Raw genomic sequence first — 27,564 nt, forward strand, 5'->3', positions numbered from 1 at the left:
GGCATGGAAGTCAAACACAAACCTCAGTCTCATTCTAGAAATGCCAAAGTAAATCCAGACGGCTCAGTTTACAAGTTTTCCCTCGAGTCTCTTTCTACTGAGTTGTGATTGATTGCATATAATCTTGTAGATGTATAACATGTTTCTGTTTGTTTAAATGACTTGTGTCATGTTTGTACTGTAAATAAATAATTACTTTTGTAGGACAAATGCTTCCATTTAACCAGATGTATTAATCCATATGGATCAAGAATGTCAAGATATTCACTGCTTCAGAATAAACTGTCATTACTCAACCTAAAACAATGTGTATTGACATCCCTTGGAAGTTGACAAAATAAGTTGACCTTAGACTGAAATGCACATCAGACATGAAAATAGTCTATTAGCGTCAGATCACTGGCATTCCCCAACAAGTTTGAAAGCATAAGTCTTCTGGCGTGTTTTATTTGGTAATTTGAGAATTAAAGGTGGAAAAAGCATTAAAATACTCCATAAAATGTGACCGGAGCCATGCTTTGCTACAAACACTGTTGTGGAATATCAGTGAACACTTGGTGAGCTGCACATTCGTATTAAAACATATTTAGGGTGTTTTTTAACAACAGATTATGGACATGCCCATAGGCAGCCACTCTAAAGCTGGTTGAGACAAAATCCAAATTATCCAAACAACAGAGACAGCAGCAAACATTAAAAGAAAACGATGAGGGGGGTGCTGTAAATCTGCAGACAACTTAAGAAAGGGGCTTAATGTGCAAAATAGTGCTTTTGTCCTTTAAAATGGTTTGGGCAGGTCATCTAGTTTAGGATATGGCGTTGACCACAATGAGGTAGGCTACTCTGAGATGGTCGCTTGTTGGATACCATCTCTGGCCTACGCAAATACCAGCACTCAAATAGTTCTCATCCAAATCCTGTCCTATGGACAGGATAGCACAATAATAGTAAAAATAACAATAATAATTTATATGTGACATGGCACCTTTCATGACCCCAAGGTCACCTTACAAAAAATGTTGTTGTTGTTAATAAAGAGGCCTACATCACTTCCTCTGTATTCGATGTAGCCTATGCACCTGGCTTATTGTTGTGCCCTGATTGAATAAATTAAACTTACTTTAAACTTAAATTAAACACACACGAGACGAGCGACTTTGTTGATACTTGGGTTGAAATACTACTTTCTGCAGTTACTTTTGGAACATCTGGTGAAACCAAGGAGGTCTACATGTGAAACTTTTGCGACACCTACTGTTCTACATTGAGAACTGCCTCAATCCTGCGATGGAATGCATAGAAAACGTCTGATCGTTTTCTTTGTTCACGACCTTCTCTTACGGCTTAAGTACATTTTTTGATCATATTAATTTTGTTGGGTTGTAGCTAATTAATGTCTATAAACTAGCTCGCCTCTCATAGTAGGAATAGCTAGGATATTCCATTTTTTTTCTGTGTAGGTTCATGTTTTTTCTGTCTTAAAGGGACACTGTGCAGGAAATGGTCAAAAAATGGGCTGCCTATTGCCAAATTTGATCTTTACATGAAAGTTTACTAAGTATTTAGGCCTAACTAATATTTTCTAGTGTGGTCGAAGTACAGTCATTTTTTTAGGCTAAAAATGGCTATTTTTGGAAATTCAAAATGGCGGGCAATGGAGAAGATCCCCCTTTTCAGGTATGAAAAGTGAAAATTTTCCAGTCATAATGAATACTTCGAATTTGATGCTGGTGGTAAGTATTCATGAAAAAGGTAATAGGCCTATTAGTGAATGGGCAGCATGAATTCTGGAAATAAATAACTAAAAATCCCACACAGTGTCCCTTTTTAAAAAAAAGTCTCAAAGGAAAATAAACCATTAAATCTTTGGGAGCATCAAGTGTTGCGGACCTTTATTTTCTTTTCAGTTATCTTACGTTTGGTCCAGCACCTGTGCTGATGTGCGCGCAGTCTTTTATTATTTTTTTATTTTTTTTTAAGTCTCAAACACGGAATTCGATTATTTTCACAACAGAAATCAAATTATGATTTTGATATTTAGTAGGGAAAAAAGCTTCTAACCAAGAGGTTTTTTGTTTAGGGGAAAAAAAAACTGTTTCAGTCCTTACAGCTGCTCTTTACTGTGGTGATATCCTGTTTTTTCTGTGGAAACCATCAGTTCATGTGAGTTGCCCCTCTTTTGCTGCTATTAGGCTACATGCTCTTGCTTAATTGTTAATTAAATATGTAGGATGTAACTATTTGCTTTGTGTACTCACCTTACAATGTTTTACAGGGCCTACAGGAGAACTGTCATGGTAAGTCCCCACAGCTTCTTACTGTAGTTTTTCTTGTGTGTGTGTGTGTGTGTGTGTGTGTGTGTGTGTGTGTGTGTGTGTCTTTCGCTTCTACCATTAGGTGGTCATTCAGATTGAGCCAGAAAGCAGTGTCCTTGAGCCCAAAGATGGAAGTGCCCAGGGGTGACTTTCTCAAAAGAGAAGTTGTTAGCCTGTTAGCAACTAAGGTAGTTGCCAATGGGAAAATGCATTGAAAACAACAAAAGTAGCTAATGAAGTAAGCAACTCTGGTTTCGAGAAATCCACCCCAGGACAAAATCACAGTTCTACAGCACAAGATCTCTGAGCTGGAGAACAAGGAAATGTCCTACAAGACAAGGGTTAGTCCACCTAGCAGGTATAGGGTTGATTTAGAGTTCACATCAATTTAGAAAGGCACTGTGTGTGTGTGTGTGTGTGCGTGTGCGTGTGCGTGTGCGCGTGCGCATGACTGTGTAATGTTTCTTTTCTTTTTTTTCGCGAAATCAGCATGCAAATACACACAACTAAAAAAACACAGTTTATTTTTGTCTTGACAGATTGCTTCACTGGAAACAACCGCCCACAAAAGACTGGCAAGCAAATTTTATTGTATGCTGTATTGCACTACATGTTTAAAATCCATTCAAATCTGTTGCGCATTTTCTTTTACGTTTCCTCTTTTTATTGACACAGATGAAGTCATCAGCTTTACACAGACAGCTTGTGCACAAAAGTGATGAGGTCTTTTTCCTCCATCATAGGTATGGCATATGTTTCTGTTGTCATTGCCATTTCAATTTGACTATTTGCCAGACACTTTCCTCAAATTAGTTTTTGCATTTTATGATGTCAATCTCACTTGCTTGTAGGCATTTGCACTGTAAGTCTTATTTAGTGGATACTAATTTTCAGTTTTCAGTCAGTTAAATATCTACAAGATTACATAAACACACTGTAATGTAGGTCTACATTTCAAACACATAGCACATCCTTATTTCCAACCCTTATCATAACCATGTATATAAATAATGTATATGAAATGTACATAATGTTCCAAATGGTCACAGTGTTGCATTGTTTATGGAAGGATTACTCAAACACAATGTAGACACTTGACCATTGAACTTTCTCCACACGCAGGCTTATGGAGAGCATGAAGAGGGTAGCTGTGATGAGGGGAACCCGTTTGGTCCCCCTGCCTCTTCACTGCCCTAGCCAGAAGTCCAAATATTGAAGAGGTCAGTTGCTAACATCCACTTGATTGCCACCCTTTTCCTGCATGCTCTCTGAACTTTAGTTTAGTTTTTCTTTTACGTTACTAAGAGTAGCAGAGGTCAGCAAGTGTCATATCTTTTAACAAATTATCACACTCCTGCCTTGTGCTCGTGATCAGTCTGCCCTCATCTGCATAAAGCTATTGCAAGCATATTAATTTTGTTCATTTTTGTTTCTCATCCTTAGTGAGAGACACCTGGAATAACATTTTAACCAGAACTCGCCTTTACGTGGTAAGTTGGAGTAGTTTGCTTTCTCGACCTGAAATGTTGCTTACAGCCAGGGCTGTAGATAAATAAACATTTATTCACATTTCTCATCACCGGCCAATTTGGTTAGTAGATGTTAAATCTTACTAGACAAACATACACTACCTATCAGTCAAAGTGGCTTGTAAATTTTCTTCTCTACCAGTCAAACAGAATTTGTTGGCCAAGTGTTAATTTAGAGCCCAGCTTACAGCTGCTGTATATCATCTAATAATAGCTATGGCATTGTATGAGTTAACACAGGATTCTTTCAATTTCCAATGTTCTTAACACATGCTTTGTCCATCCACAGATTCCTGAGGAGAGAGGGGATGTTGCCCCGAAGATTCATCCGTCCTTTTCAAGTTTCTTTGAGTTGCAATTGCACTGTATTACTTTATTTATTTTTTATTTATTTTAAAAAAGCTAAAATTAAGCAATTTGTATAGTAGTGATATCCTTCAATTAGACAAGAGGTTTGCCTTCTTCGTGCATTCATGGGTAGATGTGCAGTCCAAAGTCTTCACAGAAAATTCAGGTTTATTATTGCTCAGCACAAAATACAGAAATACAAAAAACTGTAAAAATGTTAGCTGCAAAACGGCAAACAGGACAGATTTCAGGCAACTAGACATAATGAAAATGGAAACTTAGAAAGTTTCAAATAATTTGAAGTGGTTGCCGTGGCTCACACTGTCCACTCAAAATAAAGTCATACAGGCCCAAACAAGCCTGTCTTTTATATTTAAAAATCAATTAAATAGTAAATTACACAATATTAAAAAGGTGCAGGTGGTTTATGTAAAGACATGGAGCCTGGAACGGGAATTTCCCCCAAGCAGTGCAAACCTGGTGGGGTGGAATGCCACAATGTTACACGCGCCTGTCGCCATTTCGTGTGGGATTTCGAATGTATGGAGCAGCTCGCCACTCTCGTGGAAAACTTTAATTCTGGGTGGCGATCCAATGCAGCCCACAGCAAAGCAGTCATCCTGTTTGGGGTCCCACATGGCCTGGATATTGGGCCAGCTTTTAACAAGGTTGGAGTGCCTGTCGACAACGCAAATACACAATGATCATGCTCATCAATGTGTTCACACTAAAAACAGCTACATGCATACAAAGGGAAAGTGCCACAACTAGTACTAATACACTGGCACTGATAAACATTCTACAATCAATGTGTTCAGCTATTTAGAGTGTTCATGCTCTTTCATATGTATTGCTGATTCGAAGGGGCATGATTGAGTCACAAGACAAAACGCTGTTAACTCAATCTACTGCAACAGACCAATTTGATTCACATGTACATTTTGTTGTTCTGACTTGAACCGAAGCCAAACTATTCCATGGCATTCTTCAACCTAAATACTGCTGAATTGGCTGTACTGTAGTTTGGTTTTTACTAATACGGAACTGCCCATAGATAAAATCACAAGCTTGCAGGGGTTTCAGGACAGTGTCCTGCTTGCCTGGAACACTCACGGGATGGTGGTGATGAGGGGTGGTGAAGAGATCATCTGTGATGTGTCAAACACCCTGAGGAACACCAAGGACAACCAGTCAAGTACGAAACAGATAAATAAACAACATTAACAATGATGTAGCATGGTGTAATTACATCTAATTAATCAAGTATATTCCTAAAAACATAAATCATCCAATTTCTGTAGTAACAATAAGCAAATGTATATACAGTACTGTATAAGGGGTTTGACATTTTGTGGCATATGCCAAGTAGACAGCCATTTAGCTGTATTCTCACATGTTCTGTACACACACACACACACACACACACACCTGAGTGTGTCATCATTGCAGGTACCAAGTACTCGGTTTCCTGTGTCAGGAGAGAAGTAGGCACCGCTTACAAAAGCCTCCCCCCTCAGGTCCGACACAGCCTGGTTGGACTCCTTCTTCAGGTACCGTACATCATGAATACGGACCCCACTGCAAACACACAACCACACTCAATGAGCCCCTTTATATGCACATCGATAAACCGTTTATAATAATGGGTTTATTGCAGTTATCGGTTTATGAGAAATCCGATTCGCACAGGTAGGTTTTTGGCTAATAAACTGATTTCTCAAGACATGTATCCAGCATAATCGGGTTATAATCAGGTTATTGACATTCTAGAATGATAAGTAGCAAATCACATGCCTTGAATTTCTGTTTCATTTCGTACTCTTGAGTGGAACACATGCAACCGACAGACTGCATGTAAACGACAATGAACACTTTACTCCAATAACCAGTTTATTCCAATAACCCGATTACTAATGTAAACAGGCTCAGCTTTTACACTTAACACCTCTAGTAGTACACCAATACCCAGGCAGGGTCATGTTATGCCATTAGGCAGACTGGGGCTGAAGGACTGATGAACTACACAAAATCAACACAACACAATTCCAAGTCAATAATACTTCTGTGACATCAGCCTGTCCTGTTAGGAAGCAACACTGATTGCAAAGACAACCACTGACTGATTTTCATTTGACATGGGTGATGTACAATACCCCACCTGAGGGATTCTTGAGATGAGGGGCAAAACATGTCCGATGTGCGATTTTATCACAGCTTGCCTATATAGTAAAATTATAAAGTTTTAGCAGATCTACACAAGGACTCTGTAATCATCCATAATTTGGTTGGCAAAATGATTTTGGCACTGGAACATGTTATTTTTCATGATGGCTTTTTCATTTTTTTTTAAAGTACATCTCTTTCTGGTCACCCTATCAACAACTCAATACAGACTAAGACTCAGCAGGATCTAAGAGGTTCAGGAGCTTTAGGACGGTGGGCCACACACTTCATGGTTGGTCATTGTGCTGATTTTCTGAAGAGGTGCGAGTGATTCAGTGATTAAGTATGACACCTGATCTGAGCTCGTTGAAATACAAATGGGGAGTTTTGAAGAGACAAACTAGGCATCAGGCTGCAGTGTACTCACTTTTGCACTTTACTCTATGCATATTTTGGAAATAACTTGTGTGTTTTTTAAAATATTAATCAAAATGTACTCATTATTACTGAGCACTGTAACTACATAGGGAAGAAATATGTAGCAAGGAAAAACATAAACCATGGTTACACATACTTGATCCCAGCTGCCAAAAAGTACATCCGGTGTACAGGATGAACGTGGACACAGCGCATAATCTTCTTTGAGAAGGGATCCATAGCATAGAAAGACTCATGTGATGACCTGTGGAAACATGGGTCAACACAAAAACACAAATACACACATGTCTTTGTTTACACACACGTCTGCTTTAAATGAGAGGAGTGTACTTTAAAGGGGAAAAAAGAAAATTGTCATACGTTCGAGTGCGCATGTCGCAGATGGTAACACGTCCCCATTTGTTTCCTAAGAGTAATGTGGTGCAGTCGTCCGACAAGAAATCAAAGCTCCTCACGTCCTTAAAACGGCACACCTACGACCATCGAGAAGAAAATCATTTGAAATTAGGGCTTCTCTACATCAATTCCATTTATTCAAATAATTAAAATAATTTTATATTTCACATTCTTGAAAATACACTGTAATTCATATGAATTGAGTCACTAAGAAATATGACTGACTAGTAATTGAAACATTACCTATAGAAGGCACACTACAGTGTGTGCAGAATTATTAGGCAAACAAGTTTTTGCACCATATCATCCATTTTATGCATATTTATATATGATGAGAAGTTGCTATCCAACACACTTACAAAGCCATCAGGGTCACAAGAAATAGAACTTTTATATATATATATAAATATAACATTTAGAAGAATTAAGAGGTGAAACCACCAGAAAAGTATTATCCTGCAGTGCTGTCATATTCCAAAACTAAAATCTACATTGAGTGTCCCACTCAAAGACATGGCCAAGGTAAAAAAAAAAAAAGGCACACACCAGATAGCCACTAAACAAGAAAATGAAGTCAAGACTGGGTCAAGAAGTATCTGAAGACAGTTTTCAAAGGTATTATGAACTGATGAAAGTGAATCTTGATACAACACGAAACTGAACAGGGTGGATGAACCAATCCGTAATAGATACAGAGCTTCATTCAGACGCCAGCAATATGGAGGTTAGGATAGGCCCTACTCTGGTATGATGTAGTATCATTACAGATGGACAAGCTGACACCAAAATACATACAATCGTTATTTATGGACTTGAGCTACGTCATCGTCACGAGGTGACAACCTTGGCATTAACTCTCGGCAAAGATGAGGCTAGTGCAAGGGGTTTCACACATTAAAATAAGCCGCCTGGCGGTCTTAAGACGAGGAAGTACGTAGAACAGCCATTTTGGAATTGTGCCCTGGGAACTACTAGGACTTCTTTAATTTTGAGACCTGACATTTTTTGGTGGGCTCTGTTTTTCGACCTTCAGCAACATCAGTCATAGTTTCCTGAACAACTGAAGCACTTTAAGGCAGGCATACACTGTGCGATATTTTCAATCATGGGTATTAGAGCCTCCGCATATAGGCTCCGACAAAGTCCTGAGCACTGCTCCGCAAAAGTTAGATTCCATTGTTTTCAATAAAACTCCGCACACTGGCGCTGATGTCCACTGACATTCGCAGATGTCGGCTAGCGTTTACAGACAAGCTCTATTTTGTCGGCGCCGCCCATTGACAATCAATGCTATGTTCGCGTGAAACTGGGTTTGGGGGTCAGAAATAGGGATGCAAATTATCGATTAATTCATTAATCATTTGATAGCCTTATCGATCGAGTTACGATTAATTGATAAGCGACGTTTTTCCCCCCGAAATCTCAATGCTTCTCGAAAAAAAAACTACTACATCTAAAAATTTTAATTAAAACTTGAGATAAAATACCACATTCAAACTAGATTGCATTCTCACAGAAAATGCTGGAAGCGGGCTTGCCTTTTGGGGCAGAGATGAAACAAAGTACTATTGAGAAAACAAAGCTAAAAGAGATCTTGGAAAAAATCCATCCACCCAGTCAGAAGTTATGGGCCAAACAATTCAGCCATCTTGGATTCAGCCATCTTGAAAGTGTTGTAGCTCTGCGTTTTGGGGATATACTACATGACATACATGGTATTTTAAGTTGGCTAAGGAACACTGCATATGATATAATTTTGAAAATCAACATGGCTTCGAGCGGGATTCGAACTCACAACCTCCATATCTGTAATCCAGCCCCTTTGCCATTGATATTAAATGACATACAATACATGATATTTGAAGTTGGCTAAGGAACACTGCATATGATATAATTTTGAAAATCAACATGGCTTCGACTGGGGTTCGAACCCCCAACCTCCATATCTGTAATTCAGCACATTTGCCATTGATACTAAATGACAACCATGGCATTTTAAGTTGGCCAAGGAACACTGCATATGATATAATTTTGAAAATCAACATGGCTTCGTGTGGGGTTCGAACTCTCAACCTCCATATCTGTAATCCAGCACATTTGCCATTGATACTAAATGACATACATGGTATTTTAAGTTGGCTAAGGAACACTGCATATGATATAATTTTGAAAATCAACATGGCTTCGAGCGGGATTCGAACTCACAACCTCCATATCTGAAATCCAGCCCCTTTGCCATTGATATTAAATGACATACAATACATGATATTTGAAGTTGGCTAAGGAACACTGCATATGATATAATTTTGAAAATCAACATGGCTTCGGGTGGGGTTCGAACCCTCAACCTCCATATCTCTAATCTAGCAGCATTCCCATTGAGCCAAGCAGCTGGCTGTCATGCACAGTCCAGCAAGACTATATCACATTGAGCTGAACAATAGACTTCTAGAATGGTTGCTTGCACCTGCTCGTTAAGAATAGAATGTTGAGACAGTGACAGTTGAGATGGAACCCTATATTGGCAGCACCTGTTCTGATTGACTGTATGGCAGTTAGTATTGTGCTCTAAGCAGAGAACAGAATGAGACCCATTTTTTTGTCTTTACAAGATCGTTGTAAAAAAACTAAAAGGAGTTGGCACGTGTCCTTACCACAGATCGGAGTCATGTATGTGATCTCTCTAACAGTCTTTGAATGAAGTTTATAGGTTAAACGGTTCAGGCACAAATGGACCTCTTGTGGGACATGCGCTGATCTCTTGAAAAAGGCACTTTTGGGAAGACTGGAAACCTCCATAGACCCAGCCCTGTCGTTTTTAAAACACCTGCCATTTAAAAAGTAATGGGAGTTGGGAGATGAAACTTTGACAATTTGGAGACATCCCATAGAGCTCGCCAACAACGCGTCAACTAAACTTCTAGGTGAAAGTGTTGATGTTTTATGACCGAAAAAGCATCCTACACTCTAATCTCTAGAGTGGCGGAACCTTGGTTCATGAAGGTTCTACCGTGGTTTTCAATGGGGACCCAAGCTTGCACAAAATCGCCAAAAACGGGAAAACGACAAGAGACACGGACAAGCCTATTAATATACATGATCTCCAAGCCGAGCCGGTCGTTTTAGTGTTTGAACGGTGTCTCTATCTCGAAAGGCCTAGGAGGAGATCCATTTTCTATTTTTACTGCCCTACACAAGAACGATAATAAAGTAATAAAGAAACAGGACTTAGAGATTACTATAATCGGGCCTTGCTCTGCAAGGTCCTTGCTCCGCAAACCCGCTTAATAATTAACAGGACTTAGAGATTACTAGAATCGGGCCTTGCTCTGCAAGGGCCTTGCTCTTGCTCTAATTAATTCTATTTCAATTCTTTAATCCAAACGTGATTTAAATATTCACACTATTCACACCCCTCTTCACACATACTCTTCACATGGCCATTTCACCTCGGTCTCTTGTCAGTTGACTTGTCGATTAATTGTGATTAATGTTTTTAATCGATTAATGCATTGATCGATTAAAGTTGAATTTTAATTTTAATCGATTAATCCTTTGCATCCCTAGTCAGAAAGTGCTGTCGGAGCCAATGTGCGGAGGCCCCTCGCTTCCAACAATCTGTGGGAACTTTCACTTCCAACAATTTTAACTGTATTAAGCCCCAAAATAGTGGACAGGGTTTTTAAATGGCTTTAACACAATTTAAAAGTGGGACTATGTAGATAAGCTAGTGAAAGTCAATGGATCAGTGTAGCATGTGTGATCTATTGTCTCTCACTATAGCTTAGATATTTACTCCCTCCATAAAACAGTCCCAAAATACTGGCATACCCCTTTAAGCTCCTGCTCACACTGTGCTCACGCTGTGTCCCCTTTAAGCTCCTGTCCTCATACTGTGCTTTCTGGAACTGTAGATGACAACAGGGAAAGGAAACGTACACCTGATGTGAAGTGAGGAGACGCTCAAGAGCGAATCGCGCCACCCTGTCAATTTTTGCATGTGTCCTGTCAAATTGGGTCGTAGCACTGCTTCAACTGTGCGATTTACTCACGAGGGGCGACCAGGATCAAACAGCTTGGATTTTCTTGCGACCCTACGATTGCACAATCGTGAGGTGAAATTGGTTGTCGTTGCCCCATATAAGTTACACTACACGATGCGAGACTCATGATTGACCTCCGATTCAGCAAGAAATCGGCCCAATTCTGGAAAAGTCGTGCGACTGACAAATCATGGCAAAATCGGGGCAAAAGTCCACAGTGTAAGCCCGCCTTTAGCATTGCACTAACTAGAGGAAGAGATGCGCAGTGCTCTTCTTTGTTGAATAAGTAAACTCCAATATGCTTGAAGTTAAAAGACAAAGTCCATTCTTCAAAACTTCGTGCCATTATCAGGCTACTCTTGCATAAAGACTAGCACACACACTTAATTTGAAACTAATAAAGGAGACCAAACCTCATCAAAAGTGGCGCGTTCCACATCTCCAGCCCGTACAGTCTCGTCAGCACTGGTAGTGATGAGGGTCGACGGTTGCGAGTTTGAAAACTTCATGGAGGTGATCTGTCTGGTGTGTGGTCTGAAGATCAGAACTCCATTGTCCCCCCAGCTAGCCTCCTGGAAACAAACAGCCCAATGCAAAACAAGGAAACATACTTTAGTGACCTAAGTGTTTGTCTAGCTTTTAGATCAGTGGTTCTCAACCTTTTTGAACAAATGCCCCTTTCACCTCATCAAAACATGGCAACACCCCCTTGACCTCATCATAAACCTGCCAACGTCCCCGAGTATTAAAACATTAAGTAGACCAATGCCCATAGGGAGGATCTGAGGACTGTGTACATAATGTAAGGTCCTTGTGTACCTTACCGGATTCCAGATGCCCACTTTGCCCCAGAGGTCCCCAGCGGCCATTAGCAGACTGCTGTCACAGGGATGGAAAGCTGCTGAGAAGATAATTTGCTGCACCACCTTCGCAACACCATCCTCCTGTATCCCCATCTTCTGAAGGCCCTCCTTGTAACTGACACAGACGCACCAAATTAGTCAGGTTGACTAAAAATGTCACTGTTGCCATCTCATGCCATGTCAGCTTGACGGCAGCATTGTAGGACATCATAGTGTTTGTGCATATGTCTTTCGTAAAGGTTTTTACACAGTTTGTCTACCTACCTCTCCAAGTCCATTTTCATTCCTTTCCATTTTCTGTCTTGCTTGACAGGTTCCTGGATAGAAAAAGGTCTCGATCAGGCAACATTAAGAGAACAATCCATGTTTGGACAAAAGACATTTTCTCAAAATGCTGGATAAATTACAAAGATAAATTGCTACTGTAAGGAAGGGAGCCAAACACACCTCAGTCCACAGACGGACCAACTCCTCAGGAAGTGAACTCCCATCTTTCAGGTTCAAAGGGCACATTGGGACAGGCCCCTCCAGGATGAGCTCTTCCTACAAACACATATGCAACCATCTGTGCTAACATGATCAACATTTTGGCCATTTCAAGACAGCCATATCCATCTGGAAGACTTCAAAAGAGTTAATAGACTTTTCAGAGTTTCGTGGCCAATTTTCCCAGAGGAAAGCACATTTGCCAAATAACTATGGACAACTGATATAGGGTGTTGAGGTCCTTTGATCACACCTTCTCTTTTTATACAAATGTGCATGACCTGGAATGCTTAGATCCAATAGGTATTCAGATTCACACATATAGGTGTTGGAAAAGGATGAAATGGTCGAAAACTCATTTGCATAATAATTCTGCACACCCTGTAGAGACTTGGGCTGAAGGGCCCCCGTTGACTCTTGGGCCCCTTGGACTGGGCCCGGTAGGCCTGTAGAGTAATCCATCCTTAGCAAGTAGGCCCAGGGGTATGTTGAGTTAATCATATATCCTGACAGTGTTATGTTAAGGTACCACGGTACCTTACACATGAATCTAGTAATTTCCGAAGAATCTGTGACCTTTTGAATGTGGTAACTTCTTAAAGTACTGTAGATGACAGTGAATTCAGCTGTGAAAGTTTCTCTTGCCCATCGAAAAGACATGAAGTTAGCCCTATTGAAGACAAAATCTTAGCTTTTAGATATGGAATAAAATGTTGTCAGAAGCACTGGGTTGCTCCTTAAACACACAAGAGTAAAATTAAAAATTTAAATTCTGTTAAAAAAAGGACACTTAATGGTGATTTTGTCAATTTCTATCTGAGAGACATGCGTCTCTGGGATTGAGATCCAGTCACATACTATATTCGAAGGTCTCAATGCTACGGTACATTATGCATGATTTTGCAAGGGATGGTGTTTAGCAAAAAGTCATGGAATACATGACAGACATCCAATCCATGCCTGATGAAGATCCAGTGTGATCGAAACGTTGCATTTTAAATAATAAAGTTTATTTTTGGAGCTCATCGGCAGTGTGCAGACCTACCTTTTTCAACTATCTGATTTTTTTGTCTGGCACCTGCAACAAGTGTTTTTGGATGTGCGCACCCTACCCAAAACTACTCCTAGACATCCAATCCAATCATACCAATACGTGATCACCATCTCGGTGCAAGATCAACAAATTTGAAGTTATGGAAAGGCCAACAGTCACACACCTCAGATTCTGGAACGTCCACGTCTATGTTCTGCAGACGCAGTGACTTCCTAGGAGGAAGGGCCTCCCTTACCACCTTTTTCCTAGAAAGGTGAGCAAAATATCCAGCTCTATACTTAACAAGCACCACAGAAGATTTAACAAAGTCATATCTGACCACTGAACAGTTCAACTCCAGCACCAGAGTTTAACTTAAATCTAAATCCTAGTCGACATCAACCGCAAGACAAATGACTTGAATGTCTTAATTGAATGAACAGTTCTAAATCAAATTAGAAAATGACAAAAAAATCACAGTGTGTGATGAGGTAATAAGTTATTTCCCTTAAAATAGCGTATAGCTTAATAGCTTAAGTATCTAGGTTCTTTGGATAACACTGGCTTGAAATTATAGGCTACAAGTTTACAGACTTACCGAGGTACAGACTTTGGTCTCATCATGTCAGCCAGCTGTGTGAGAGAGTTTGTAAACGTCATGACAAGCCTTTCGATTCCCAATTTCCAAAAGCATTAATTACTGTACAAGGATTTAAGTGCCTGTACCTGTAATAGGTTGAGAGATGAAAGGAAGGCCTTACTCTGGCGAATGTTCTCAAGCCTCTCCAATTCATACTCAGACAAAGGTGCGCCCTGACAAATAAGAACACTTGTATCAGAAAAGCCTGCATGAGCAGTGATGAGCAGTGCCCCAAGCTTTTTGGTATGTACTCATAAGCATCCTTACATATTTGGTCGATCCAGTACCCCCTTTCACCGCCCTTCTCTGTAAAACAGAAAGATTTCAATGAAGACTACACAACCTTGTGACATTTCCCTACAATAATGATGACTGTGACTGTGACATCTTATCCTACCATGTCAGTCAAATTGGCCTACCTTTCTCTTTGGCTCACTGTCATCACTGTCATCATGATCATCACTGTAATCACTGTCATCATCGTCATCACCATCATCACTGTCAACAAAGTAGCGTATAGGCCGCTGTGTCCTAGCTGAACGCCGGATTACGTCATTGTTGAATGAGGTGTCGACTTGATTGTGATTTTTGCCCTCAGATGGTGGTGCCCTCTTAAACAAAAACAAATGTCAGTGTCTAGAATACGATAACAACACAGGCTGTATCACTAAGAGCAGAGGTGGGGCAATATTTTATTCACAATACTTTTTTGAGTTGAGAAAACTAGAAAATATTAAGAGACTGACTGGACCTGAAAAAACACGGTTGTATCAGAAAAGCCTGCATTTGGAGATAAACAACGCCCCAAACTTGCTGGTATGGTCTTTGACCATGATATTTGGTCGAGCTAATACCCCCTTTTATCCCCTTTCTCTGTAAAACAGAAAGACTTGTGACAATAACGACTGCATAACATTGTGACATTTCCCCATAATAATATGGAGGGATGGATGTAGTAACATCTTTTCCCACCAAGTGAGTCAGGGGGGCCTACCTTTCTCTTTGGCCTAACAGTGTCAACAGAGAGGAGTATTTGCTGCTGTGTCTCTCTAGCTGACAGGTGGGGAACCTTAACCTGATTTTCATCATCTGGCTGCGTTCAGCAACTACACGCGAGGGCGTTCCATTCCCTGCTGCACTGGTAAACGGAACGGCAAACCAGAGGGAAAGAGTCAGGCCATTTACGGCCCTTGAGGCCATTTTATCCAGCCCCTGATATAATGTTAATGTTATGCAGCTACACATGAAATGTGATATATCTCGTACAGGAATCTTAGAAATTACATTTGCATTACAATTAAATTATGTTCAGGGAACCTAGAGAAGGTGGGGTCTGTTTCAAAGGTGGCTATCTTCAATATAGGCCTAAAGTGCTGGGGGAAATCCTGGTTTGTGTTCATAGTACGGCCCTCGGAGGACTTTTACGGCTCTTGGAGGAATTTGAAGTGGCCCCTCGAATGAAAAAGTTTACCCACCCCAGCTCTAGCTGAACGTCGGACAACGTCATTGGTGGATGTTGTGTCCTCTTGCATGTGACGGTGGTGGCCTGGAGACGGTGGTGCTATCTTAAAAAAAAAAAAAAAACAGTGTACAGAAGATGATTTAAAACAACACAGGCTATATGACTAAGAACAGAGAGGTGTGGCAATTCACAAAGAAATACTTTTCTGAGGTGACAAAACTAGAAAATGTTCAGAGAATGAATTCAGTTATTCCCATGTTATGTTCCCACAATGTTGGGAGAATAGAATTGTTCAAAATGTTTTGGTATCCTGAAGCATCCGTTCCTGGCCTGCACACTCCTCAACCACAACCTTCCCATATGAGTTGATCTGTAATAACTGCAAAAGGTGGATATAATCTTGAACTGTAGGCTATGGGACAGGAATGGGATGGCAGTTTAAATGAGTCAAGGCAGGTTAACGAATACTTGGTAATATATGCCTAGTGTACACATAGCCTACACCACCAACAACTTAACATCCCATAAATGTGACTGACTGACTGACCGAATAGAGCCACGCCAACAGCGTTGCAGCTCTCTTTCTAGTCCGACGTCGTATAATGTTGGACGTAGCACAACAACATTAACGCAGTAACATAAATGGCAGTGTCTACAAGGCAATTTACGTTCATTCACAGAAAATTTGTAAAGAACACACAAGGTTCCAAACACAGCCAATGCGGGTCACTTTAGAGACAGAGATGATGTCTTACATTTAGCCGAACTAAATGCACTTTCACAACACAGTCAAGTTTGTCCTTCATGTCAACAGAGAGCCGTGTAGGATGCTGTGTCTCTCTAGCTGAACGCCGGACAACGTCATTGGTGGATGTTGTGTCCTCTTGCATGTGACGGTGGTTGCCTGGAGACGATGGTGCCATCTTAAACAAAAACAAACGTCAGTGTCCAGAAGATGATTTAAAACAACACAGGCTATATGACTAAGAACAGAGGTGTGGCAATTCACAAAGAAATACTTTTTTGAAGTGACAAAACTAGAAAATGTTCAGAGAATGAATTCAGTTATTCCCATGTTATGTTCCCACAATGTTGGGAGCATGGAATTGTTCAAAAAATTTTGGTATCCTGAAGCATCCGTTCCTGGCCTGCACACTCCTAACCACAACCTTCCCATATGAGTTGATCTGTAATAACTGCAAAAGGTGGATATAATCTTGAACTGTAGGCTATGGGACAGGAATGGGATGGCAGTTTAAATGAGTCAAGGCAGGTTAACGAATACTTGGTAATATATGCCTAGTGTACACATAGCCTACACCACCAACAACTTAACATCCCATAAATGTGACTGACTGACTGACCGAATAGAGCCACGCCAACAGCGTTGCAGCTCTCTTTCTAGTCCGACGTCGTATAATGTTGGACGTAGCACAACAACATTAACGCAGTAACATAAATGGCAGTGTCTACAAGGCAATTTACGTTCATTCACAGAAAATTTGTAAAGAACACACAAGGTTCCAAACACAGCCAATGCGGGTCACTTTAGAGACAGAGATGATGTCTTACATTTAGCCGAACTAAATGCACTTTCACAACACAGTCAAGTTTGTCCTTCATGTCAACAGAGAGCCGTGTAGGATGCTGTGTCTCTCTAGCTGAACGCCGGACAACGTCATTGGTGGATGTTGTGTCCTCTTGCATGTGACGGTGGTTGCCTGGAGACGATGGTGCCATCTTAAACCAAAACAAACGTCAGTGTCCAGAAGATGATTTAAAACAACACAGGCTATATGACTAAGAACAGAGGTGTGGCAATTCACAAAGAAATACTTTTTTGAAGTGACAAAACTAGAAAATGTTCAGAGAATGAATTCAGTTATTCCCATGTTATGTTCCCACAATGTTGGGAGAATAGAATTGTTAAAAAAAAATTTGGTATCCTGAAGCATCCGTCCCTGGCCTGCACACTCCTCAACCACAACCTTCCCATATGAGTTGATCTGTAATAACTGCAAAAGGTGGATATAATCTTGAACTGTAGGCTATGGGACAGGAATGGGATGGCAGTTTAAATGAGTCAAGGCAGGTTAACGAATACTTGGTAATATATGCCTAGTGTACACATAGCCTACACCACCAACAACTTAACATCCCATAAATGTGACTGACTGACTGACCTAATAGAGCCACGCCAACAGCGTTGCAGCTCTCTTTCTAGTCGGACGTCATATAATGTCGGATGTAGCACAACATAAATGGCAGTGCCTACAAGGCAATTTACGTTCATTCACAGAAAATTTGTAAAGAACACACAAGGTTCCAAACACAGCCAACGCGGGTCACTTTAGAGACAGAGATGATGTCTTACATTTAGCTGAACTAAATGCACTTTCACAACACAGTCAAGTTTGTCCTTCATGTCAACAGAGAGCCCTGTAGGATGCTGTGTCTCTCTAGCTGAACGCCGGACAACGTCATTGGTGGATGTTGTGTCCTCTTGCATGTGACGGTGGTGGCCTGGAGATGATGGTGCTATCTTAAACAAAAACAAACGTCAGTGTCCAGAAGATGATTAAAACAACATAGGCTATATCACGAAGAACAGAGGTGTGGCAATATGTGGGTGGTTGACGTTTAAGGGCGTAACGCAAAAAAAAAAAGTTTTTCAAATTCCTGAAAAAAATGATGGATTAAAATTGGAAAAAAATAAAATAAATAAAGCACTTAGTGGTCTGTGGAATGACCTTACTTTTGCCATTTTTGGGAAAATGTGTCCTGCATCAAAACATAGCATGGGCATGTCACACCGCAGGAAAATGGAGTCACACCACAGGGAATTCACTGCATTATGGCCATTTTAATCCTTTTGTATACATGACTGACATCTGAGCTCATGCTAACTTGATAATGATATTGTGTTTAATCTTAATATGTGTTTTCATTAATAAAAAACTTTTTTTCCTCCTATAGGCCTTGAGCCAGGACCCAAAAATTGACCTCTCGCAATCGAACGGGTGGGCAAGTTCTAATCTGTTTTTTTGTCTTCTTGGACATCTCAAGTAAACATTTTGGCATGATAACCATTGCAAACAGGTAGCTTTTTGGTAGTTATCATGTGTTGAAATGGTGCACCAGTAAAATGGAAATGTGAAAATCGGTATTGTGGTTCTTTACTATTATGTAGTTTGTTGACCACACAGGGTGCTTGAATTACCTCAGGGATGCTTTCCCTTCTATTAAGACCCTACAGGGGTTATTAGACCACACTAATAGGCCTAATAGTATCACCTCAGCAATGTGTGAATGACAAAATGTGATAAAAAGGATAACATATGAAATCCGATTTTTAATTTATTTATTTTTTAACTTTTTTACTTTTACCCCCAACAGCAAAACAACACCAAAAAAACATAATGAACAAACACATACTAACATGTGATAACCATATACTGTACATTAATATGTAAGGGTTAACGTTCGGCGAGAAGGTCGCTACCGTGGAATAGCAGCACGACAGAGAGAATCTTTAGACCCCGACGCGGAGCGGAGGGGTCTTGTTCTCTCTGAAGTGCTGCTATTCCACAAAGCGACCGACTCGCCGAAAGTTAACCCGCTTATTATATGGATATACTTAAATGATTCACACATGCGGGGCCATTTCTTTAGACCTATTTAATGTTAAGATTGTTGCTGCGCAAAACAAAACAGTGCCGTTGTGGAACACCGCTAGGCAACAGCTAGGTAGGCTAGCCAGGACAACAGGTGTTGTCTATCACAGCAGCTGATTAGAGTGACAAAAGACCGGACCCCCTGCGGAGTGATATGAAACATTCGCTTTAGCCACTGACTTGTATACAAGCCAGTGGCTTTAGCAGTGAACGTCTTGTTGCCATTGACAGCGGTAGCCAGGACAACGGGTGCTGTCTATCACAGCAGCTGATTAGAGTCTTGTTGAAAAGTCGCTTTAGCAGTGAAAAGTCTTGTTGCCATTGACAGCGGTCTGTTATAGACCAACCCGTCCGTTATCGAAAAATAACAGACGTCCGAACGTTGGGGAGTCCCGTTGAAATGAATGGAGCATTCGACAGATGACGTCACAACCATATAATAAGGCATGATAACCATTGCAAAGAGGTAGTTAGTGAAAGATCATGCGTTGAAATGGTGGACCAGTAAAACGGAAATGTGAAAACTCTATTGTTGTTCTTTGTTATTATGCAGTTTGTTGACCACACAGGGTGCTTACATTTCCTCAGAGATGCTTTCCCTTCAATCAAGTCCCCAAAAAGGTTGTTAGACCATACCAATAGACCTAATAGAATTACCTAAGCTATATGTGAATGAGAAAATGTGATAAAAATGACAACATATGAAATCGTTTTTTTTTTTTTATTAAACTTGTCCTGCAATAACAAGAATAACATGAACAAACACCATGAACAAATACACATTAAGCATATTAAAATAAGCTAAAGAGCATTATTTCAGTCCTCAAGATCTGACTCAGTCCAGTAAGCATCTGTAAATATGTCAGCATGATGATCCTCTTCATGCTGATATACGCATGTCTTAAGTTTTTAGAGGGTTGTGCATTTTGAGCTACTTCTCAGACATTGGCAATCCTGCAGTTTACATTGATGGCTGCACTTGCAAGACATCAGTTGTAGCACTGCCTCAGGGACTGGAGATTGCCGCATTCACTGTATAGTGAGCTGGTCATTTTTATAGTTGGCCCAGCCATGGTCAAGTGTTCTTGGGATTTGTGGATGCTGCTGAAGACTTGCTCTCAAGATGCCAGCCTGATAGTTGGCAAACATAGCATGCATGAGGAGGCAGTCTTCACATGGTGGAAGTTGTCTTGATTCACACTCTCCATGCTGAGTACAGAAAAGCTGGTAGCGTGTTGTATGTATGTTCTACGTATTTGTCGATGCTATGTAGAGTTGGCACCTAAATGCTTCATGAATACATCCATGGACAGCTCCAAGTCCTGTCCCAGCTTATGAAAAACTATTTGAAAGAGCTCTGATCTCATCGTGAGCTTTAAGGCTCTGAGCTTTCCACGGCCTGCACTGTCCTTTTGTGTTTTTATGATTATTTTTTATATTTACTTCACATTATTTTTCTATTGTAGCCCTAGCCTCTTCCCCCTTACATTAGAAAATTCGCACTGGGTACAAGTAGTTCAAGAAAACTTTGAGTAGAAGTTAGTTACTTTCAGTTTGTCTTTCTATCGCTTTCCTTAAATAGCACCCTTCGTGACCTCTGTCTATCTCTACACATGCCATCTTCCAAAAACCTGGCTTCAATCGTGACAACAAAATTCTGTGTGCCCTGTTGTGGCAAAGTTGCAGGCCGAGGGTCAGCTCATTGATACAACAGCCCATTACTCTGAATTTAGGGGTCTGTATTTCATTGTGTTTGGGTCTGGGACCTTCAATTTCAAAGGCGGGGAAGTCTACCAAAGGAAATAGTCTGGTGGATTTCATTTAATTCCCAGTTGTGAGATTAAATTCATGAATAAGTTTTGTTAATAAATAATAAGTCTTGTATATCTTCTAAAAAACAGTTTTCAGGCTGCGTTGCTACTCCCTCAGATCTAGTCCCTGGTGTGTGCTCTACTATTCTCAGCCAGTTGCTTGCAACTCTATTGTGTACCGTCTATGGGCTGTCGGACTAATGGTATTGGGCCGGCGGGCCCTAGAGTCATCCAATAGATTAGTCCAAAATAGATCATTTATGGTAAATGGTAATAACACACAATTTCCCTTCATGTCTGACAGATGTTCCCCTTTATTTCAATTTTGCCTTCCTCAGTACTCAAGATAGATATAAGTAAAATACTTGGGCCAAATTGTAATTTGAGTAAAAATAAAATCACCCATTTTAATAACTACTTTGGAAATTACAAGTTACTCATCAAAGTACTCAATTACAGTAATTTCAGCAAATGCAATTACTGTAGGTTAAAGAACTTAAGTATGAGGCGGCCCCTTGTAAGAATATCAGGAATATACATATCACCACTAAAAGTGTATATAGGCCTTTTTCCTCACACATGTGTTATGTTCAAGCATGCATACAGTATAAGAAAAGATATTGTATAAACTTGAATTGATGTCTATCCCTGCTATTGCCTAAAGGGTGCCTCATACTTAAGTACTACTTATTACTACTTAAGTGTTTTTGGGAAACTCAGACGATATTACAAGAGTTACCAGCAGGGGCAGCCATATGAAGGTAGATATTTGAGCAGAAGGAGACAAATGCAAGCAGAATCATAGAGTCAACTCCATCTGTCAGGTACAGACACACAGCCACTGCCACACCAACACACATGCACATTATGTGTTTTCTCTGGGTTTCTGGTAATGTGTGGAATGATCAAAATTTGAGAATAGCATAACATATGAATCTAGAAACCACCACTTATTTTCACATAGGCCTAGTAAATGTACTTTAATTACCAGACACTGAAGCAGTAACTGTAAGGGAATGCAACTCTTCAATTTTTTGATTGTTAATCATGTAATCGTGAAACATGTAGTCTGTTATTCCCCATTACTGGCCTGCTCTCTGGACTCTTCATACAGTATGTTGCTTGGAAGGTGGGGTGATCCCAGTGCAGAGCGGGTCAGTCTGTTGATTTGGGACTTTACTTTTACTGTTGGATTTCCAAACCCAAGTGATTGTATCATAGGCATGCACAGATCTAGGAACTAAAGCACCTGCCCCTTTGCAGTATTGGACGAAAAAAAGGCCCTTTTTGAAAGTTCTTGTTATTTTGTCACAATGTGTTCCATATTGGCATGATCATCTACGGTAAAAAATCTTGAGATCAAAAGCATGTGACAATTCCCACTGATATAATATAGTTTATAATACAAGGGTGGGGAATCTAACTTATGTCTCAAGGGCCGTTTACGGCCCCTGATGTAATTTTAATCTTATGCAGTTTCACATGGAATTTGACATGCTTTGTAAAGAACTCTTAGAAATTGAATTTGCAATAAAATTAAGTTATGTTTTCAGGGGACCTAGAGGAGGTGGGGTCTGTTGTGAAGGTGCCCATCTTCAATATAGGCCTAAACTGCAGGGGGAAATCCTGATTTGTGTTCATAGTGCAGCCTTTTATAAAATTTGAAGTGGCCCACAAATGAAAACGGCTCCCCCACTCCTGTTCTAACCTAGCAAGGAAACTGGAAGCTCCACATGCCCCCCGCCCCCACCTTGAGCGCCTGCCCCCAAAAATGTCTGTGCATGGCACCGGATTGTATAGTGTAGTACACTCTCAACAACAGCATGGTACAAAAAGTGACTTTATCCTCTCCAAACACCCTTAGTCGATGTAAAAAGTGTAGTCTCTGCTTTATCCAATAGGTCTTTGTCTACATATCAAATTCGAGTGTGTATGTAAATTAGTTCACATTTAAGTACATTACACTTTGTTTGGATAATAAAAGATAACTTTTAAGGAAACTTGTAATACAAAACCCACCTGTATTGTAATGTACTGGGAAATTGTGTGGTGATGCATAGAAGTTTTTTTTTTCACTCTTGAGAAATAAACCCTCGTTTTTAAATGAAAAGTCAGTGAAAATGGGGGCCTGAACTAAATTAAGTGGGAAATATGTGTAACGTGCCCTTTGAACTATCTAAGAATGTTGTATAACAACTTTTCCTATAAATATATTTACCTCACAGTCATTTTTATGTTCAATTTATCAAGATATTAGCAAATTAGCCTAGGCGTTTTTAGTGTAAAATGGTTCAAATAAGAAATGCATGATAAATATGATAAAGCTACTGTTCTGCAAAGGTTATCATACCAATTCATAAACTGGACATATATAGCAATAATAACATACCAACAAGACTTTGCCCACCCTTTCGATTGCGATCGGTGGTCTGGCTCATGGACTATATAAGAGCAGTCACACCACAGGACACCATAAAATGAACCTAAGCATTGCGTGACAAAAAGATTGCAATATGAAGACATATTAAGAGGTTAAGAGTCACCTTAAACTTCCACAGCACTCATCAATAACTGAGGTACTGACTGGTTAGGAGCCGGTCTTTAAGACCCTTGTAGTTGGCCTTGCAGCTGCCCATTCACAAACATTGACATACATGTCACCCCACAGGACGCAATTTGTGTTACGAAATTGAACTTGTAGTTAAAGGGACACTGTGTGAAATTTTTAGTTGTTTATTTCCAGAATTCATGCTGCCCATTCACTAATGTTACCTTTTTTATTAATACTTACCACCAGCATCAAATTCTAAGTATTCATTATGACTGGAAAAATTGCATTTTTCATACATGAAAAGGGGGATCTTCTCCATGGTCCACCATTTTGAATTTCCAAAAATAGCCATTTTTAGCTGCAAAAATGACTGTACTTGGACCATACTAGAAAATATTTGTTTAATACTAGGTAAACTTTCATGTAAAGATCAAATTTGGCAATAGGCAGCCCAGTTTCAATGAGCAGCATAGTTGCAGTACCTTTTTTGACCATTTCCTGCACAGTGTCCCTTTAATATTACCGTCTTGAGTTTTTTCCACATTCACATATCTTAATATAAAGTTAATATGCATGCAATCATGCCAAATGCTTCATACATTACTCAAAATGTTGTTGGTTAATTTATATATATATTATATTCCAGGTTTCATTAATGTTACAGTCACACCGCAGGATATTTGACATATAAACCTTTACATAAATCTTAACAAAAATGTTTCTTCTCATCTAAGACTAATATGAAACATAATGTACCACATCTTCTTTCATTGACATTTGTTTTTTAAAGGAAAATAGCAGTTTTGTAGGTTTTTAACCAATGTTACGAAAAAACAAGGCGTCACGTCTCCCACCCATGTATTTACGAAGAAATACTTTTTTGAGGTGACAAAACTAGAAAATGTTCGGAGAATGAATACAGTTATTCTTGAAGACTTAAACTATGTCCCCCAACATTCTGTAAATTTAACCAGCTCTTCCGATTGTGATTGGACTATAGGCTATTGAAAGCAATGGTGGAATTATGCAAAGCTATGGCACAAATACACCAGAAGTGACTTGAGCGACACCATTGACTTTTGGAGAGGCAACTTGTGTATCTCGAGCGACAGCTTGTAGTTGGACTTCAGCAAATATTGTGCGAATGAGGCATGATGCAGTTCGGCAACAGCCGCCATGGACGTGCTTGCATTCTACTTTTAACGGACATGGCCTACTCTGTTGCTTCCATTGCTTGTGTCGCTCTTGCTATGAACATAGTCCAGCGATTCTGTGTAGCTTAGGTCAAGACACAGCCTTTTAGCAGCTACTACAGCTTCAACTCATCTGGGAAGGCTGTCCACAAGGCTGGGGAGTGCGTTTAAAGGAATTTTTGACCATTCTTCCAAAAGCGCATCAGTGAGGTCACACACTGATGTTGGTCGAGAACAGCCTGGTTTTACCAGAGCACATTAATTACAATTCGTAAAATGAATGGTCTGACTTGTCGGGCTGGGTCGAGAAGGCCTGGCTCTCAGGCTCTGCTCTAATTCATCCCAGTGCTCTGTTGTGTTCAGGTTGTGACTGTGAAGGCCAGTCAAGTTCATCTACCATAAAACCACTCTCTGGCATCCATGTCTTTTATGGACCTTGCTTTGTGCACTGATATGATGTTGGAAGAGGAAGGGGCGCGCTCCAAACTGTTCTCACAATTTTGGGAGCACGACATCCCCACATGAGTTGAAGCTGTAATTGCTGCAAAAGGTGGATATCATCTTGAACTGTAGGCTATGGGTTAGGAATGGGATGGCAGTTTAAATGAGTTAAGGCAGGTTAACGAGTACTTGGTAATACGTAGGGTACATAGCCTCCACCACCAACAACTTCAAATCCCACAATGAATGACTGACTGACTGATTGACTGAATAACCCGTGTCAACAAAAAGCGTTACGGCTCTCTTTCTACAGGTTCTAGTCGGACGTCGTGCAACACTAATGCAGTAACATAAAGTGTCAGTGTCTACAGAAAATGTGTAGGCCTACATGACACGCGAGGTTCCAAACACAGCCAACGCGGGTCAGTTAAGAGAGAGAGAGATGATGTCTTACATGTAGCCGAACCAAATGCACTTTCACAACACAGTGAAGTTTATCCTTCATATTGTCGTTAGGCGTTGTATGGCGTTATCCCACTTCGTCCCGGATCCGAGGCAATTGCAATAATGTTCCGACCACAGACCTCTGTTAAATGTATTCTAGGTTTGTGGTTCCGAGCCGGTGTTAAGAGTGGTTCTTCTTTGATAAAAGCTAGCCAGCCAGCCAACACTGTTTAACTTCCTTGTTGTTGTTCCTTGTCCTGAGCCCCTCCCACTGGTCCCCACAACCCACATCAACCAGCAGCCGAAATGGCGGGAACGGTCTGATTACAGAGCCACAGCATCTTTAGCAACAGCACGCAGACTTGTCCCATTAATTTCACACCTGGAGATTTAAACAACACCTAGGTCCTACGGATTAGATAAAAGGTTCAACTTAATTGCCGTTTAATCTGCATTGCAATGATGATCCTGACTGTTTGACCATTTGCAGTGTGCGTGTGTGTGTGTGTGCGCGCGCGCTGGGGGGCAACCGCCATTCCGACATACCTCCACTTTCTCGTACCGCCATTCCGACACGACGCTACTCTCGTTGGGAGCTGTCCACGCGCGAGGTGCTGAAATCTGCGTTTGCTGCGAGTGACGCACGGAGAACATATCCTTTATCGAGCTGGGGGAGCGAAGTAATCGATATTCGATTAAATATGTGCAATCACATCTCAATATATTCCTTTCAATTCTGGATACCCGACTTGCGTGCTCAACTCGACAGTCATTGCAACTCTTCAATATACCCGTAGATTTCCATGCCACGTTTAGGTGCTTTGGTGGTATTGACATTCTAACTAGCCAGATATATAACTCACATACTGTAACATCCCATTCATTTTCAATGGGGTTTTATGCAAAGGTGTAGGTTTGACTCGAAAAGTGGTGGGGACATTTCAATCGCTAAATGGTCCGGATATGCTGTTTTTGTATTATATTTGTGAAAGAATGGTAGGGAGAAGCTAGGTTTATCTGGAAAGTGGTATGGACATGTCCCCACCGTCCCCCCCTAAAATTACGCCCATGGTTTTATGTCTGGTGAGTTAGAATGTCGATACCACCAAAGCACCTAAACGTGGCATGGTAATCTACGGGTATATTGGAGAGTGAAGTGTTGGTCACCAGAGCAAACAAACAGAAGAGCAAAGCATCAAGGATATCTGGGCTTTCATAACTCCCATGCAATGCCCTGCCATTGACTTCAATGTTAAATGCAGCATTCCAGTTACAGCTTATAACAAAGTTTTTAACATTGAAATGTAATTTAGAAGGTACCAAATGCCAACTGTTTTGATGTAAATGGGAAAAAAAGAAAGAAATTTGGATTACAACGCTACAAAACTGTTTTGTGTAACAATTTGGAACAGAGCACGTTTGGGCATTTTAAGTTTATTATTTAAAAAAATATCATTATCATTGGAAGGTTTCTTCAGAAACTTTTTGTACTCTAATGGCTGATGACTTGAAAATTATGACGAGTGTCATTTCTATTGATTATTTAGCGAAAAATGGCATTTGCGTAATAATGTGGAATGCGGTGTATATGACACATTCAGAAAGTTTCGGTCTGGTTTTCTACTTTAGAAAACTAGTCTCTTAACCTTTGTTTTGTATGGGAGCCAATTTGTGCCATTCGTTAAAAGTTTTTTTTTCAATTATTTATTTATTTTAACATTAATAGCAAGATAG

General features: G+C 40.3%; 1 protein-coding gene across 2 annotated transcripts; it reads right to left on the bottom strand.

The window, feature by feature from the left end:
* Positions 1–4,307: 4,307 nt before the first annotated feature.
* On the bottom strand, positions 4,308–26,042 carry LOC134438510 (WD repeat-containing protein 76-like). 2 transcript variants are annotated; one of them, XM_063188088.1, is made up of 19 exons: positions 25,841–26,042; positions 18,091–18,258; positions 17,289–17,456; positions 16,472–16,639; positions 15,730–15,819; positions 14,674–14,865; positions 14,522–14,560; positions 14,341–14,427; positions 14,213–14,247; positions 13,799–13,880; positions 12,543–12,638; positions 12,360–12,412; positions 12,057–12,210; positions 11,646–11,804; positions 7,154–7,266; positions 6,930–7,037; positions 5,621–5,770; positions 5,306–5,359; positions 4,308–4,870 (listed from the first exon to the last, which is right to left on the bottom strand). In XM_063188088.1, exons 1-19 carry the CDS (start codon positions 25,889–25,891, stop codon positions 4,618–4,620), a joined length of 2,220 nt encoding a protein of 739 aa, XP_063044158.1. In that variant the 5' UTR covers positions 25,892–26,042; the 3' UTR covers positions 4,308–4,617. The 2 variants fall into 2 exon arrangements, with proteins under 2 accessions (XP_063044158.1, XP_063044159.1); XM_063188089.1 differs by having other exon boundaries at positions 25,775–26,042.
* Positions 26,043–27,564: the final 1,522 nt, after the last annotated feature.

Source organism: Engraulis encrasicolus, chromosome 22 (assembly GCF_034702125.1).
Source record: "Engraulis encrasicolus isolate BLACKSEA-1 chromosome 22, IST_EnEncr_1.0, whole genome shotgun sequence".
Taxonomy (NCBI): domain Eukaryota; kingdom Metazoa; phylum Chordata; class Actinopteri; order Clupeiformes; family Engraulidae; genus Engraulis; species Engraulis encrasicolus.

What these genes read in the sequence shown, in the direction of transcription:
- LOC134438510 (XM_063188088.1), bottom strand. Translation starts at nt 25,891, where the DNA reads ATGAAGGATAAACTTCACTGTGTTGTGAAAGTGCATTTGGTTCGGCTA. An exon ending in TGCATTTGGTTCGGCTACAT is followed by an intron (nt 18,259 to 25,840) that starts GTAAGACATCAT and finishes TTTTTGTTTAAG; the next exon opens with ATAGCACCATCATCTCCAGG. An exon ending in GACGTTCAGCTAGAGCTGGG is followed by an intron (nt 14,866 to 15,729) that starts GTGGGTAAACTT and finishes TTTTTGTTTAAG; the next exon opens with AGGGCACCACCATCTGAGGG.